This window comes from Rhinatrema bivittatum, chromosome 2 (assembly GCF_901001135.1).
Source record: "Rhinatrema bivittatum chromosome 2, aRhiBiv1.1, whole genome shotgun sequence".
Taxonomy (NCBI): Eukaryota; Metazoa; Chordata; class Amphibia; order Gymnophiona; family Rhinatrematidae; genus Rhinatrema; species Rhinatrema bivittatum.
Window position 1 is genome coordinate 329,994,967 of NC_042616.1, and position 18,234 is coordinate 330,013,200.

At 43.9% G+C, this 18,234-nt stretch overlaps 1 protein-coding gene across 2 annotated transcripts in view; it reads right to left on the minus strand.

The window, feature by feature from the left end:
• Window positions 1–18,234, minus strand: part of BBS9 (Bardet-Biedl syndrome 9) — a 1,052,120-nt gene that overhangs the window by 662,508 nt on the left and 371,378 nt on the right. For both annotated transcript variants that reach the window (XM_029589776.1, XM_029589777.1), the window contains one exon: window positions 103–179. In XM_029589776.1, the coding sequence (XP_029445636.1) occupies window positions 103–179 (77 nt within the window). The remainder of the gene's footprint in view (window positions 1–102; window positions 180–18,234) is intronic.

Genomic DNA, 18,234 nt, shown 5'->3' on the forward strand with positions numbered 1-18,234 from the left:
AAGATAAAATCTTGATATTACATGGGATTGCTTTTAGAACCAAAACAAACATCTTAAATAAACCCTATGAATACTGCTACCCAAATATCTATTTATACATACAGAAACTGTGTCCAGATCAGGTGAGACCATTGCAGTTACTGTCAAGTCATCTTCTCTCTCAGTCTTGGGCAAAATATCTGCAAAACCAAAATGGACCATTAGAACAATTTCATTCAGCAGAAAATAAAATTTCTATACAGATTGCCAAAGGAAGGAAAAGAATTTGGCAAAGTGAATTCCCTTTTAGAACTAATAGCTATAACTTTCTAAACAGAAGAATGATCATATTAGAAACGAATGAGATTTTTTATAATGAAGAATGAACAATGTTCCACATAGCTGTCTTTCCTGCCAAGTTTTGTTCTAGCTATAAAATATAAGCTGCAAAATCTAATTACAAGAAAATGTGACTCATTCCATGGCTCTACCACAATTCTATTATCAGCACTGTTGTAACCTGGCCCCTTATCCTCTTCCTGTTTCTAGTGACATTGAGATGCTGAGAGCCATATGAAGCAGGAAAAGATGCATTGACAAAGAGAGCTAGATAGATCTGCAACAGTGATTCATATGAGGTCAAGTCCAGCACAGCTCTTCAACCAGGTTTTTACAGCATCAACATTGTAATACAAAGAAGCAACACCAACAAATATGTGCTTAAATACAGGGAATATCACAAAGATGTACAGTAGGAAAAAAAATTAAAACATATGACACCACCTCACCACACCTATTTGCTATTGCTTAGTATTTCAAGTAGTAAGAAACACTAGTCCTTTATTTTTTTATCCTTCTTTATTCATGTTTACATTTAATAAAAATAAGTAACAAGATTTCAACAAGTAATATAGAGATCCCTCCCATCTTCTCTCTAACCCATAATGCAAAACCCAAGCCCATACTCCATGTATCTGTAAACAAAGAATTGTATAGGTCATGACAACATTTTTCTCAACAAACGAGCTATAAAATTAAAACTAAATTCCATGCTCCTGAAGACATTGAATGTAAATATTCCCATCACATTTTCAAGTGTAAGATAAAGTGTTAATATACTATGATGTTTCAAGGTCTCAATGTAATGTCACCATCAAAGTAATGCAAAGAAACACAGAGTTGTACATGCTGAATAGCACATGTGTATACAGGTGGGAATGTTGCCACAGGCAAGAGAGGATGACCCATACCACTGGACGTCTGGCCAATGTCCTGTGGCTGAGACTCGCCCCTACCTAGATTAACATCTGCCTCCTCTTCGCATGTACACTTGTTTGTGCAGCTCTATAAAGATTGGGGATTCCCAGGGACCCGCAGAAGTCTCACATGTGGAGAGGACATGCTGCCCAGGGACTTTTCCCATAACACTGAGGCTGCTGCTCGATCGTACTGGGGACTTCCGATCTGAAGCTAATTGCGGGATGATGAGGTAACTGTGTTTATAAATATTATTATGGAGAAGTAATCGATTGCACTATATAGTTGTAGGATATTTCTTGGTGATGTGTCTTTCTTAATCATTGTTAAATTGTTACACAATAATGATTGTATTTATCTCCATTGGAAATCAATAAACAATGACTTAATATTTAAACATATAGGACTGCTGCATGATTTAAAAATAGCAACACATTTGGCACTGTGAGCAGGATATATCTTTAAATATGTCATTGTTTAAGAAGAGGAACAATTCAAAACAATCAGAAAGTGAGGGAGATGTTAGATATACAAATAGAAATCCTGGGCTGTATGAAGTACCTTATAATGTTATGGCCAGCGAGTGGTCGAAATGTTTAGGATTATGTGAAAATTTGGTGAGGTATATGCAAAAAGTGATAGTGGAAAAAGGAAGAGAGTTATTGAGTGTAGGACGCTGAGGGTGGATTTTATTATCTGCCTATTGAAAAATACATCAGGATAGGGATTGTCAACATCAGAAAATAGCTGAATTGGAACGGCAAATTTGTGATTTACAGAGTCAAAATGTTATGTTGCAATGCCAGAATAAATTACTTGCTGACAAAGTAGACACGGATTAGACAGTTGTGGAAAAGGCAGCTGTCGAGATGGCAAATGTTGGGAACTGTTTGGAATCAGGTCTTATGCCTTTGTCTGACTGCCCTTGCAGTAAAGGACTGCTGGCTGCCCAATTCCCAGAGGAGGGAACAGCTTCAAATCCAGGAATTACAGCCCAGTCCCAATTTATACCTGTAGTAGACTTGCACAAGTTTGTAGGGATTCAGAATTGGGTCATGAGGGAACACATGAGCTCTTCTATTGGGGATATTGACAATTCGGTTGCTGTAGCAGCAATTACTAGTGTTAATGTTTTAAAACTTGAAAAGACACAGGGAGTTAAGAGGTTAACAGCAGAGAGAAAGAAGGGAGAGTGGGGGATGCAGGAAAATGTTTCTCATAGGCAAATGCAAACAGAGGAGAAAACTTTAAATGAGTTGATCTTTCAGTTTAAAAGTTATGAACGGATTGAAGGGAAATTAAAGATATTTGCAGAAAATGAACTTGATTTAGCAAGAATGTTTAATTTCATTTGCACTGAAGTAAAATCTCTATCTTGTCAGAACAGGGAACATATACCTCTCTTCATGACTAGCACTTAATTTATACAAAAACTAATAAGGTTTGGTTTCTATAAGCACTGGGTGAATACTTGTGTGAAAATGATCAGCAATGCTCTATGGTTCAACTTTCTTTTTTATTTCTGCATCAGGCAGATGTGCAATGAAGTCTATGTGTCTGATAGTGAAGATCCTGCTTCAAGAAAGGGGAGACTAGATTAAAAGAAAATGCTTCTGGTCCTGAATCAGCAGACAGTAACATAGAAACATAGAAATGACGGCAGAAGAAGACCAAATGGCCCATCGAGTCTGCCCAGCAAGCTACGCACTTAATCCATTTTTTTTCCCTTTTTCTCTCTCCCACCTGTTACTATTGGCTTCCAACGCCTATCACATGACTACATATGTTCGTAAGTTTTTATTTTTTATCTCTATTATATGCTAGGGAAAGAACCTGTATAGCAGAATGAGTTGAAACATGGAGTTAGTTTCTGAGTGCATTACTCTTTGAACAAAGCAGATGTTTGTAGCTGTTTATACAGAGATCTGATATAAAAGATGAGATAAGCTTCCCTCTTATCTTATTGCTTTAGAAATTATAGAGCAGGGGTCGGGAACCAATGGCTCGCAAGCCAGATGTGGCTCTTTTGATGGCTGCATCTGGCTCGCAGACAAATCTTTAATAAAAAAAAAGTAAAAATCTAACAAAACCCCCCACCCTTCTGACGCCCCCCAAGACCTCCAAAATTAATTTACTACAACCCCCCACCCTCCAGACCCCCCCAAGACCTACCAAAAGTCCCTGGTGGTCCAGCGGGGGTCCAGGAGCGGTCCGGGAGTGATCTGGACTTGGGCTGTCGGCTGCCAGTAGTCAAAATGGCGCTAACGGCCCTTTGCCCTCACTATGTCACTGGGGTCGACCAATGGCGACGGTAGACCCTGTGACATAGTAAGGGCAAAGGGCCGTCGGCTCCCAGTAATCAAAATGGCGTCGATGGCCCTTTGCCCTTACTATGTCACAGGGGCTACCGCTGCCATTGGTCGACCCCAGTGTCATAGTGAGGGCAAAGGGCCGTCGGCGCCATTTTGACTATTGGCAGCCGACAGCCCAAGTCCAGGAGATCACTCCTGGACCGCTCTTTGGACCCCCACTGGACCACCAGGGACTTTTGGCAGGTCTTGGGGGGGGGGGGTCAGGAGGGTGGGGGATTGTAGTAAATTAATTTTGGAGGTATTGGGGGGCATCAGGAGGGTGGGGGGTTTTGTTAGATTTTTACTTTTTTTTTATTAAAGATTTGTCTGCAAGCCCTGGACAACCAGGGACTTTTGGCAGGTCTTGGGGGGGGTCAGGAGGGTGGGGGGTTGTAGTATATTAATTTGGTAGGTCTTGTATGGCTCTCACGGAATTACATTTTAAAATATGTGGCGTTCATGGCTCTCTCAGCCAAAAACGTCCCCGACCCCTGTTATAGAGAAACGTTTCTTTCTATCATATCATTTCTATTACTTAATTTTAATTTTTGTTTAATTCATAGCAGGTATTAATTCATACAATGCATCTGATTTAATGATAGGAGTGCAAAGGTTTTGCTTTAATGACAAGCTTCAAGAACACTGTCTTGAAAGAACTGTACACATTATGGCTGGGTGGAGTGAAAACCATCATATTCTGTGCCACAGAATGACCCCTTCAACCTTTCATTTTTGGACTGAAGTGCTTAGAATTTATGCATAAGCTGTGTTTTTATGTTTTCCTGTTTATATTTGTTTCATGAAACAAATATAAATGAAATGTAATAATTGATTATCATGATGAAAATTTTTTTATGATACTTAGGGGGTCATTCTCTAATGCTAACGCACGCAATTGCTAGCTCGGGGCAGAGTCAGGGCGGAGTTGGCCCTGGAAGATGAGGAGTCGGGGCGGCACTGGGGGCCACTTTTATGGTGTAGTTATTCGGCACGAAAGCTGGCAGCGATCGCATCGCGGAGATGCGATCACTGTCGGTTATTTCAGGACCGCCCCCCGCTTCGCCCCCCATTACCGCCGGATTCTCTAAGGTCCGCGACCTTAGAGAATCCAGGCCTTAGTTAATACCTAGTTACATTCATACTTGCAGATACCACTCTTTTGTTGCTCACATGCATGTTAAAGAGTAAACTGATGCAGTTTTATTAGGTCTTAGTTGCTATTCTCTATGTTCCTGTTATGGCTGCCGGCCGCAGCTGCCCACAGCAGGCTTAACTCACATCATATCATGGTTGACTCACTACTCCCAGTACACTCGCGGCGGTGGCCAGTCGCTGTTCCCGCATTCCTCCTGGTTCCCTCTGTTCCACATGGCGGCTGGGATTCTGCCGACCAGCATTCCGACCCTGGGCCTCACCAGGCACGCGCGCCAGCTGTTTCTCTAAAGGGCCAATGGCGGGAACTTCAGAGATTGCGTCTGCTGATGACATCTCTGCTTAAATATCCCTGGCTGATGACATCACAGGCCTGGGATATTTAAGGTTCACCTCCAGTCCCCACTAACCGATTTGGAAACGAGTTCCATGGTTCCTATCTGGTGCCTGCTCCAATACTCTGCACCTGTTGTTCCTGCTCTTCGGATCTCTGCGCTACTTCGCCTGGGTTCCTGTCTCGGCACTACCCGCTCCTCGGGGGCTGGCTCAGCGCTCCTTCACCTGGGACCCTGTTCAGGCGCTTCCCAGTCCTTGGGACCTGGCTTAGCACTACTTCACCTGGGACCCTCTCTCGGCGCTTCCCGCTCCTCGGGGCCTGACTTAGTACCTCTACACTTGGGATCCTGCAGCAGCGCCCTCCGCTCCTCAGGACCAGCTTCAGCACTTCTACATTGGCGATCTTGCTTCAGTGCTTTTACTCATCAAGATCTGGCTCAGCGCTGTAACACCACTGGACTGTGTCTCTGTGTCCCTAACTCCTCAGGGCACCCCCCAGCGCTTCTACTACAGAAGGTCCTGTCACTGCATTGCTGTGTCTCTAGCAGTTCCTATGGACTGCTACTCGTACCTGCTACAGCAGATTCCCCACTTTAGCCCTATTTTAGCATACCACAATTCAAGTCTCTGCACCTCCTCACCTCGAGGCCACTCCCATGTGGGTCTGCTCTACAGTCTTTGGGGCTGCAGTGGTCTTTCACCCCTTGAGACTCTCTCTCCTTCTCCCTCCGAGAGTGCCTCAGTCCTGGACTGTGCCTAACCTCACTGATACTCTCTGCACCCAGCCGTCTACTCTCTCCGGGACCAGCCACACAGAGCTGATCCTAAGACCAGCCGGCACCCAAGGGCTCAACCTGCGGGGAAACGAGGGCCAGTACTGGCGAAGTTCTTGCTTGCCTCTATTCCCGGCCAGCCTCGCCTCCCGACGGTGGGGACCTGTGGTGCCCAACCATTCAGGTAGCGTCAACCCCACCTCGGGTCAAGGGTCCACAAGTCCTAACAGTTCCTGGCATAAGCTGTCTGCATGTACCCAACATTCAGAGAGTACTTTTTCTTTGTAAGAAAGAATTAGGATAGATTTTTGAAACAGAGGTTTGTTTTTGTTTTTTACCTCCTGTATCACCAGTGGGTGGGGAGTATATGCCACACCTGAGTTTAAAATGTTCTGGATACTTAAAACTAATTAGCAAGCTATACTACACTGTCAGTGGGAGGCCGGAGATCATATTTCACGGCAGGGTGGAGAGACACCCAAATAATAGCACCTGTGAAGCTTCTGTCCTACAAGCTACACTGAGCGCAGTGAGTCTGACATGGAATATGTAATGAAAGCTGGCCTACGTACTCTGACAAGCAGGTGGCCCCCGAAGTCAGAATAGGCTAATCATGTGTACAAGTACCTGAATGGAGATTGCAACAGATGACAGAAGATACTGTGGACACTCCTGGCAGGTTAAAGTTATGCTTTGCTATTTTAAATTGTCCAGTTTTCTAGGTCAATTAAACTCCAGCTGTACTTAGATGGGGTTTAGGTAATAATTGATGAAGTCATATGACCAATTACACAGAGAAAGCAACAGACTAAAACATTACATTACAGACTGACATTCGGGCCAATACAGTAAAAACGCGGGAGAGCGGGCGAACGCCTACTCTCCTGTGCGCGCGATACAGTATCTAAATTTATTTAAATTAGGCCCGGCGGTAAAAAGAGGCGCTAGGGACTGTGGTAATAAAATTTATTAGGGCCATCTGTTTAGTAGAAATTTACCAAAAGGGTTTCAGGGGGCACTGTTTGCGTGTAAACTGAGGCCTTCTTTCGAAATATCTCTCTTTAGATAAATAGAAGAAATAATGTATCTCTTTGTAGGCCCACAGTAAAGAGTCATGGAATGTGCCTATCTTCAATGTTAGTTAAGCTTCCCAGGACTCTTTGGAATGTCAGATGTAAGCAAATGTTTCTTTTCACCTTGTGACCTTAAATCAAAGGAGTATTTTAATTACTAGGGCAAAACTGTATTTAAGACTAGCAAATGGCATATCTAACCAAGTCAGTCTTGCAAAAGCTTAGGAGCTGACTACCTTATGCGCATAAGAAATAAAAGCTTTTGATTATGAGAAATACACTGTCTCTGTTGTCCTTTGCTAAACATTTTTCATTGCAGGACACTAGCGCATCCCTAGCGCCTCTTTTTTGACGGAAGCGGCGGCTGCAGCAGGTTTGACAGCCGACGCTCAATTTTGCCAGCGTCGGTTCTCGAGCCTGCTGAGAGCCACGGGCTCGGAAACTGGACGCCGGCAAAATTGAGCATCCGGTTTTCGACCCAACAGCCGCGGGCCCATTTAAATTTTTTCTGTGCACTTTCCCGGTGCCCGGAGAAATTATTCAGTAAGGGGTAATAGCGCGGCCAAAACGCGCGTCCAACCCCCTCCGAACCTAATAGCGCCCGCAACATGCAAATGCATGTTGATGGCCCTATTAGGTATTCCCGCGCGATTCAGAAATTAGCACCGACCCAAAGGCGCTATTACCCCTTACTGAATAAGGGGTAAAGCTAGCACGTCCAAAACACGCGTCCAACCCCCCCGAACCTAATAGCTAGCGCATCCAAAACACGCGTCCAATCCCCCCGAACCTAATAGCGCCCGCAACATGCAAATGCATGTTGATGGCCCTATTAGGTATTCCCGCGCGATTCAGAAATTAGCACCGACCCAAAGGCGCTATTACCCCTTACTGAATAAGGGGTAAAGCTAGCACGTCCAAAACACGCGTCCACCCCCCCCGAACCTAATAGCTAGCGCGTCCAAAACACGCGTCCAACACCCCCGAACCTAATACCGCCCGCAACATGCAAATGCATGTTGATGGCCCTATTAGGTATTCCTGCGCGATTCAGAATAAGGGGTAAAGCTAGCGCGTCCAAAACGCGCGTCCAAATGCCGGCTAACAGTGCACTCCATCGCCCACAACATCCATTGCTCCTACCATGTGACAGAGGCCGACCAATGGCACCGGTAGCCCCTGTGACATAGTAAGGGCAAAGGCTATCGGCACCATTTTGAATACTGGCAGCCGACGGTCCGAGTGCAGGAGATCACTCCCGCACCCCCGCTGAACCAGCAGGGACTTCTGGCAAGTCTTGGGGAGGGGGGGGGGGCGGAGGGTGGATGGTTGTAGTTAATTAACTGTAAAGGGTCGGGATGGGGTTTTTTGTTTTGGGTTTTTTTTTTATATTCGCTCCATAAGACGCACAGACATTCTCCCCCCACTTTTGGGGGAAAAAAATTGCGTCTTATGGAGCGAAAAATACGGTATATAGTTGAAGGATACTTCTTGATGATGTATCTTTCTTAATCATCGTTATATTTGTTACACAATAAGACTGTATATATCTCCGTTGGAAATCAATAAACAGTGACTTAATATTTAAACATAGGACTGCTGCATGATTTAAAAACAGCAACACACCAAGGTAAGTTCAAATTTCTTGTTGGACAAGTACTTTGCAGATAGGAATTCAAAAATGAAAAGTTTATGAAGTCTCAACTTCCATTATGGTAGAGATGGACTTTCTGAAAACATCCAGTTTACCAGGATTGTCTTCTTAGCTAGAGGACAGGCCTTTCCTAAGAACAGTTTATTCTGTCCATGCAGACCTGGACTCAATTCATCCAAAAACATATAAATAAACTCTTGGCAGTAAAGCAAAATTGATTAACTTGTAATAAGTGTTATCCCAGGACAAGCAGGATGTAGTCCTCACATATAGGAGACATCATTGATGGAGCCCTATTGCGGAAAACTTTCTGTTAAAGTTTCTAGAAACTTTTGACTGGCACTCTGAGCCCACTGAGCATGCCCAGCATGCCATGATATTCTCTGCCACAGGGGTCTCTCTTCTGTCTCGTATGTAGCAATAAGGTTTAACAAAAAAAATAAAATAAAATAAATCGTATTGGACCCAACTCTGCCGGTGGCGGGTGGGTTTCGTGAGGACTACATCCTGCTGTCCTGGGATAACACCTATTAAAGGTAAGCAATTTTGCTTTATCCCAGGACAAGCAGGATGCTAGTCCTCACATATGGGTGATTAGCAAGCTAAAGGCTGAGTCATTTTTTAGTAAAGCAACAGTGAAGTATTGTTGAAAATGAGGCAGTCAAAGATCACAGCAGATTGGATGTAGAAGGAGTTGGGATTAAACTGGAAACAAGTTCTTTAAGACAGATTGTCCATATGCTGAATCTTGTCATCCTTGTTTGTCCAAACAGTAATGAGCTGCAAAGGTGTGAAGAGAACTCCATGTTGCTGCTTTACATATGTCAAGAATTGGCACTGAACAATAGTGTGCTATTGAGGTTGACATTGCTCTTACTGAATGCGCCTTTACTCGCCCTTGGAGAGGAAGGCCTGCTTTTTCATAGCAAAACTGTATGCAATCTGCTAGCCAATTGGATAGAGTATGTTTACCCACTGCTTTACCCGGTTTGTTTGTAACATAAGATACAAAGAGTTGAGTGGATTTCCTGTGGACTGCAGTGCGGTCTAAGTAAAAGGCTAGCACACACTTACAGTCCAAGACCCGTTCTCCTTGGTGAGAATGAGGCCTTGGAAAGAATGTGGGTAAAACTATTGATTGGTTCAAGTGGAATTCCGTAACTACTTTAGGAAGGAATTTTGGATGTGTACGGAGAACCACTCTGTCATGTAGAAATTTTCTATAGGGTGAGTACGTGACAAGTGCTTGTAACTCACTAACTTTTCTAGCCGATGTAATGGCTATAAGGAAGATAGTCTTCCATGTGAGAAATTTAAGATCACATGAATTCATGGGTTCAAAAGGAGAACGCATGAGTCTTATTAAGACCAAATTCAGGTCCCATTCTGTGACAGGTGGCCGAATTGGTGGTTTAAGGTGAACCTCTCATAAATCTACTGACAAAAGGATGTATAGATATTGGTGCATCTCCCAACTTGTTATGGTAAGCTGAGATTGCACTTAAATGTACTCTTACAGATGGTGTCTGGAGACGAGAATCTGAAAGATGGTATAAGTAGTCTAGTAGAGAAGTTGTGGGGCAGGAGAAAGGGTCAATACTCTTTTGCATGCATCACAAGGCAAACCTTTTCCATTTCAAAGAATAATTCTTTCATGTTGAAGGTTTACGTGAAGCTATAAGCACTTGAGATACATTGGTTGAAAGATTGAGTGGTTGTAAAATGAAGCTTTCAACATCCATGCTGTCAGGGATAGGGATTGAAGGTTGGGATGGCGCAACCGACCCTGAACCTGAATTATGAGAGTGGGAGCTCCACTCAGGTGAATTGGTTCTCAGATCAAGAGGTCTAGAAGTGTGGGAAACCATACTTGTCGAGGCCAATACGGGGCTATGAGTATCATGGACCCCTTGTCCTGTTGTAGCTTCACTAGAGTTTTGGTTATGAGCGGTATTGGAGGATACGCGTATAGAAGGCCTGAGTTCCAAGGGTGACCAAAGGCGTCCTTGGCTAGTTGATGATTCTGTCTGTGCAGAGCGCAGAATTTGTTCACTTTGTGATTCAGGCGTGACGCAAAGAGGTCTATTGTTGGTTGTCCCCATCGTTGAAATATCCTGGTCGCTACTAAGGGATCCAGAGACCATTCGTGTGGTTGGAACTGACGACTGAGTCGATCCGCCAATACGTTGTGAATGCCTGCCAGATAAGTGGCCCGGAGAAACATTAATTGTGTCAGGGCCCAGTCCCAAATCTGTGCAGCTTCTTGACAAAGGAGATACGAGCCCGTACCTCCCTGTTTGTTGATGTACCACATGGCTACTGTGTTGTCCATTTGGATCAGAACAGTCTTGTGTGAAAGGCAGTCACTGAACGCATGCAGCGCATAACGTATAGCTCGAAGTTCTAGGAAATTGATTTGAAATGTTGCTTCGAGTTTTGTCCAAGTACCCTGGGTTTGGAGATTGTTTATGTGAGTTTCCCAACCCAAGGTGGATGCATCTGTAGTTAAAGTTATCTGTGGGACTGGTTGCTGGAAGTGAACGCCCTTGCGCAAGTTGTCCTTGTTCGCTCACCAAAATAGAGATGAACGTAGCTTGTGGGTTACTTGAATTGGAGAGGTCAGTGGTTGAATGGCTTGGATCCATTGTAATCTTAAAGTCCATTGAGTTACACTCATGGCTAACCTTGCCATAGGAGTGACATGAACTGTGGAGGCCATGTGGCCTAGTAAGGTTAGAAACTGATGAGCTGTTGCTTGTTTCTTTGAGTGAAGCAAGTTTGCCAGTAGGGAAAGTTTTTCTGCTCGATCCTCGGGTAGAAAAGTCTTTGAGAGGATGGTGTTCAATTCTGTGCTGATGAATTGAAGCAGGTGAGACGGAGTGAGATGGGACTTTTGATAATTGATGAGAAAACCCATGGAGTGAAGTAGAGTAATTGTTCGACAGAGAGGTCAGAGCTTCTTGTTGAGATTGACTTCTGATGAGCTACTCGTCTAGAAATGGGAAGACATGGACACTTTCCTTGTGTAAGTGTGCTGCAATTACAGCCAGACATTTGGTGAATACTCTGGGAGCAGAGGCAAGTCCGAATGGCAGTACTCTGTACTGGAAATGCTGATGACCTACCATGAAATGCAGATACTTGCGATAAGGAGGGAATATTGGAATGTGAGCGTAAGCGTCTTGAAGATCCAGAGAACAAAGCCAATCTCCTGTTTGAAGAAGTGGAAGCATGGTGCCTAGAGAAACCATCCTGAACTTTTCTTTCTTCAAAAATTTGTTCAGATTTCTGAGGTCTAGGATGGGACATAGGCCTCCTGTTTTCTTTGGAATGAGGAAATAACGGGAGTAGAATCCTCTGCCCTGCTGAGTCCGGGGCACCGGTTGTATAGCTCTGGCTCTCAGAAGGGTGGATAATTCTGCTTGTAGATGGATTATGTGAGATTTGTCCAGTGGATAACGTCTCGGTGGAGAATCTGACGGGATTGAGAGAAAATTGAGTTTGTAACCTCGCGAGACTATGGAAAGTACCCATTGGTCTGTTGTTATTGGAATCCAATGGTTGTAAAAGTAGGATACTCGGCCTCCTACTGGTAGAGCTGCTCGAGGGTTGAAGAGATGGTTTTGTTCCCTGGTGTTGATCTCAAAAGCCTGCAGCCGGTCCCGTCTGCAGCGGGGGCTGAGTCCGAGCAGTCCTTGGTTGCCTGGGCTGAGGTCGGTGTTGCAGCCTAGTGGATCTACCTTTCGATGCTGGAGGGTAGTATCATCTTTGCCGGTAGAATAGACATCTGGATTCACGTCGTGGAGGACGGCGAGATGGTTGTGCAGCAGAGTCCTGTTGAACTAATGATAGTTGGCGCAGGGTTTCTGTATGTTCTTTGAGTTGTGTGACAGCATCTTGGACTTTTAAACCAAATAGGTTGTCACCAACACATGGCAAATCCACTAATTCGTCTTGGACCTCAGGCCTAAGGTCTGAGGCCTTAAGCCATGCCCAACGCCTAGCACTAAACCCGGAGGCCGCTATCCTAGAAGCTGTTTCGAAGCCATCGTAAGCAGCTCTGACTTCATGCTTGCCAGCTTCAAGTCCTTTATGAATGATCACCTGGGCTGCTTCCTGATGTTGCTGTGGTAATGATCTAGTGAATTCCTGCATCTGCTTCCACAGATTCCTCTGATACTGAGTCATATATAGTTGGTAAGAGGAAATTCTAGTATTCAGCATGGCTCCTTGATATACCTTCCTGCCCAGGGAATCTAAAAATCTATGATCTTTTCCTGGGGGAGTTGAAGAATGTGGTCATATTCTTTTTGATTTCTTTTGCGCAGATTCCACAACCACTGATTGTTGAGGAAGCTGTGACTTTTGGTAGCCAAGAACAGACTGTACTAAATAAGTAGTGTCCATTCGTTTATTAACAGCAGGTACTGAGCATGGGAGCTCCCAAAGTCGATGTTATAGATCTAGGAGAACCCCATGAATAGGTTTGTGGGTCCACAAAATGGAGGACCTCCAATGTCTGTTGTCTAGTATCTTCCTCCATTACCAATGTGAAGGGTATGGTGTCCACCATGTCCTGAATGAAATTTGTAAAAGATAAATCCTCTGGTAGAGATTTTTTCATTTGATCTGGAGGGGAAGGTTCTGACATAAACTCTTCAGATGAAGTATCTATGTGTTTATCGTCCCAAGTGTCACCTGGATCATCCTGATATGGAGATAGCGGGGAGGATCTTGGTGGATGATGGATCCCCGAAGGACCTGGTTGCGGATCATCGAAGGGAATTCTTGTAGGAATGCCCTCTGATGGTTTAGGTGGAAGTGCACAGACTACCTCATCAAATTTCTTCATAAGAAGTTGGAAGAGTGCCAGTTCCGGATGTCCTGCGTCCCCAGGTGACATCGGCATCGATGGCATGGAGGTTGTCATCAGTGATGGGATCGGTGTTTGCATCGATGGTTGCCCCAGCATCGGTTTAGATAGTGGCGTCGGCATCGGTGTAATCACCAGCATCGATGCAGGCACCGGCATCAGTAGAGTTACTGGCATCGGTTCAAGAACTGGCATCGGTGTTGAAGACACCGGCATCGAAGAAGGTGCCGGAGTCGACACCTGTCTTTAAGGGCCTGAAGTACCGCCTATCTGATAAAATCAGACAATTCCTGCGTTACAACTGCTGTATACAGAGCAGCTGTATGCGGTGGCGGAGACTGTGTTGAATTTCCCTCCACAGAGCCCTGTGGAGGTTCAACGATCGGTGTGTGTTCTTGAGGTGAAGGCCCCGGCATCGAAGGAACCGGTATTTCCTGCGTCCTTGGACGCTTTGTGCTCGATTCCCCCGGGGAGAGAGGCGATTCTGATGTCAATGGACGACGGTTTTGTTGACGATGCTTTGATCAGTGTTCGACCGCTGACTGTACCAATGCTATCGATGACGTTGGCGATGGATGGTCTCCCGATCCTTCCGGACGACGTTTTTTGAAAAGTACATGTTTGAGACTCCGGCCAGAGACGATTTCGTCTATGTAGAGGGAAATGGCAGAAGTTGCAGATGGAATAAATGCTCCATTTTCTCTTGGCGGGCCTTTCTTCCCTTCACAGTCATCTCTGCACATTTAGGGCAGGTATTGAAGTCGTGTTTCTCCCCCAAACACATTACACACTCGAGGTGTGGGTCCGTAATGGACATTGTTCGATTGTAAATGGGAAACTTTTTAAAACCCGCAGCCATTTTGTATCGACAGCCGTCGATGACAAAAAGAGAAATCTTGACAGAAACATTTTGTTTTACTCAGAGAGTTAACGAGACACATATTTACTCACCAGCCGGTGGAAAACCAAGAGATCCCGTGTGGGAGAAATATACTGAGAAAAAATATGACTTTTAGTCAGACAAATTTGTGAGTAAACTCACAAAGGCTCCTAATCCGCGATACCTACAGCAGCGCAGAAAAATGAAGACTGAAGAGAGACCCCTGTGGCAGAGAATATCATGGCATGCTGGGTATGCTCAGTGGCCTCACAGGGCCAGTCAAAAGTTTCTAGAAACTTTGACAGAAAGTTTTCCCGCAATAGGGCTCCGTCAGTGACGTCACCCATATGTGAGGACTAGCATCCTGCTTGTCCTGGGATAATATAGGTTCTAGCAGAATTAATAGGAAATTTATCCTCCCTCATTGAAAAATAAAAGAAACGAACTAAAGTGTCTGAAACCTACTTAGGATCTTGTAATAATCCACATTCAAAACATCAAGTCCTGGGGGGTGGAGTCAAGATGGCGTCCTAGTCGACAGCATAGCGATTTGCTCTGGCGGTTTTTCCTTCTATATTGAATTTCTTTCTGATCTTGATGGCTCCGAAACGAAAGGGGAAGCAGAGAACTTACCCCTCGACGTCCTCGCTACCCCCAGGGCAAAAAACCATCCCACAATGCGCCACCAAACCATTGGAAGAAGGTTTGAGTTCTCCGGCTGCTGGCTCAGTGGAGGGAGACCACGAACTGACTTCGGAGTTACATTCTCTCAGCCCGGACCAGAGATTACCTCCTGCCGAGTGCGAAACCTCGGCGCCTCGCCCGATCGGCAGTCCCTATGTGGATGTGCATCTTGATCGAGCAGAGGGGGCTGCGTCGGGGGAGCAAGACACCCAGATGCCCGATGGGATAGGAGAAAATTCCGCTGGAGGCCTAGGGCTGGAAATGGAGGGTAATTTGGACAGCCGAAGAGGTGAGGAACTATCTTTTATTACCCCCATTATACCCAGCGAAGTGGTGAACATCAAGAAACCGTGCAATCTTTTGTGCTACACTTATTTTAATTCCCTTAAGTTTTCCTTTGTTAATTAACCTTTTTCATAGTGTTTAGTAATCCCTTGTTTATTAAATATGTTCAATGTATTTGACTTAGGAAACCTATTTTCCTCCATACTCTGTTTTTAATGTAAACCGGTATGATTTGTATCTGATACAAGAATGTCGGTATATAAAAATTCAAAATAAATAAATAAATAAGTATGTAAAAATAGTTCAGACAACCATGGTACAGAACGTTGGGGCTATTAATAGAACAATAGAAAATCTTGAGAATGCTGTGAGACATTTAAATTTAAAGTTATTGAATTTTCCCAGAGTTGTAGGAGAGTTACCTCGAATGACTGTAAAGAGATACTTCATGGAAGTTTTGGAAATTACCAATGAAAGAACTCCTCCTCTGGATAAAGTATTTTTTCTCCCTATAAGCAATACTCAAAGAAAAATAATAACCCCCAATGTTCTAGAAAATCTAATGGAATTTTTAGAATCATCAGCGTATGAAATTGCAGCGAGATCTACGCTCCTAATCTCATTCTTTAATGAAAAGGATATGGGAGATATTATGCGGGCCTATTTCAACAAGGCCAATAAAAAAGTTTTATGGGAGCTGTGGCAAGATCTTATCCAGATGTTACTAAAATAACACAACAGAGAAGAAAAGCGTTTCTGGATTTAAAATCTGAGGTGCTTGCTTTGGGAGCGACTTTTTTTTTACGCTTCCCATGCAAATGCATCGTGAAATATAAAGAGGACACATTTTTTTATCAACAAGAACATTTGAAAAGCTTTGTGGAAAGAAAGAAAGTTTTACATCAACTAAGCATTAATGTTTCTGGTCTTGAGTAAAATATATGGTTAGACAATGCAATTATATGATATAAGTATTTCCTTAGGATTTCTCCTTGATTTTGCTGTACCCACGCCCTCAATATTAGTGGTCTAATGGGTGTTACATTTGGAGTAATTATTTGATTTGTTTCCTGTATTTTGAAATTTACTTTGTTTTATCTCTATGTAATGCCATGTTGCTGTTTCAAAGTGGATACTTTGAATACTTTTGTTAAAAATTAATAAAGAGATAATAAAAAAAAAAAAACAAAACATCAAGTCCTGGAACTTTGCCTTTTGCGGCCTTGATAACATTCATTATCTCTTGCAGCTGAATAGGCCTAATTCAGTCTTCCTGAGTTTCATTCAATCTGGGAAAGGATAAACCTGCATAAAATTCTTACTTATGAATATCTCCCTCTAACTTTTCTTCTTCAAATAATTTACCTTTATTCTTTTTAAAATCTTGTGAAATGTTGTCCTGTAGAGAGCAGGCCTACATGCAACGATGTTGACCTGGGAGTCCCAAATGTCAACATATATAAATACAGGAACTGCATAGGGCCAAACTGCAAACTGGCATGTGTGAGACTCTTTCCTACCTGCCAGTTACTACAATAGCGAGGAAATTGTGGACATGAAAATCTATAATGTTAAAGAATTGTAAGTATAAATCTACATACTTACATATGTGAACATTTTATGATATAAATGTTCATATTACTACATATGACCTTCTGAAAGATTTACTTTCTTACTTTCATATTTGCTTCTTCTATATCCACCTCTCCTAGCTTTCTGTAGCAACCTCAGGTTAAGCTAACCACATAAAAAACCTAAATGTGGTATATGTAAGCTTATTTAAACCGTCTTTTTTCCATACTAACAATAGAAAAAGATTAAAGAAATGGCCTGACAAGAGCCAGTGATGTTAGTTGGAGAAATTACTTACCTGATAATTTTGTTTTCCTTAGTGTAGACAGATGGACTCAGGACCAATGGGTAAAGTGTACTCCTTATAGCAGATGGGAGACTGAGTCAGATTTCAAGATGACGTCAGCCTACATATACCCATGCAGGAAGCTCAGCTCTTCAGTATTCTCCTCGAAAAGCAATTGTGGATATCTGTGTGTTTTAATAATTTGATTAACTTGCTTAATTTGATTAACTGGGACTGGTTAAACTGATTTCCAAATTGGAGACCGCCAGTGCACCCAACCAAGAAACGCCGACACCTGGCAACTATGGTTGTCTTGATCTAGGGGTAATACCTGGCTTACCTGTGCTTATCTTGTTCTCGGGGATTGTCAGCCGAGGTTTTCGGATTTCTGGGCAGCCGTGGGCGGGATGCTGAGTCCATCTGTCTAGACTAAGGAAAACGAAATGATCAGGTAAGTAATTTCTCCATTTCCTAGCGTGTAGCAGATGGACTCAGGACCAATGGGATGTACAAAAGCTACTCCCGAACCGGATGGGAGGCTGCCTGTGGCCCACTTAGTACTGCCCTTGCAAAGGTTGTGTCCTCTCAGTCCTGGACATCCAGGCGGTAGAACCTGAAGAAGGTATGTAAGGAGGACCACGTCGCCACCCGACAGATCTCGGCAGGCAACAGCATCTTGGTTTCTGCCCAGGACACTGCCTGGGCCCTTGTAGAATGGACCTTGATTTGTAGAGGTGGAGGCTTCCTTGCCTCTACATAGGCCGCCTTGATTACTTCTTTGATCCAGCGGGCTATGGTTGCCCGCGAGGTCGCTTCCCCTTGTTTCTTCCCGCTTTGAAAAACGAATAGGTTGTCCATCTTTCGTACGGATTCCGATTTTTCCAGGTATCGGACTAGGAGTCTACAGACGTTTAGATGGCGAAGATGGCGTGAGTCTTCCAAGTCCTTAGGTTCGTCTGGAGATGGTAGCGATATGGTTTGGTTTAGATGAAACTGAGAAACTACCTTCGCAAGAAAAGAGGGGACCGTGTGTAGCTGTATGGATCCCGGTGTGAACCTGAGGAACGGTTCTCGACAGG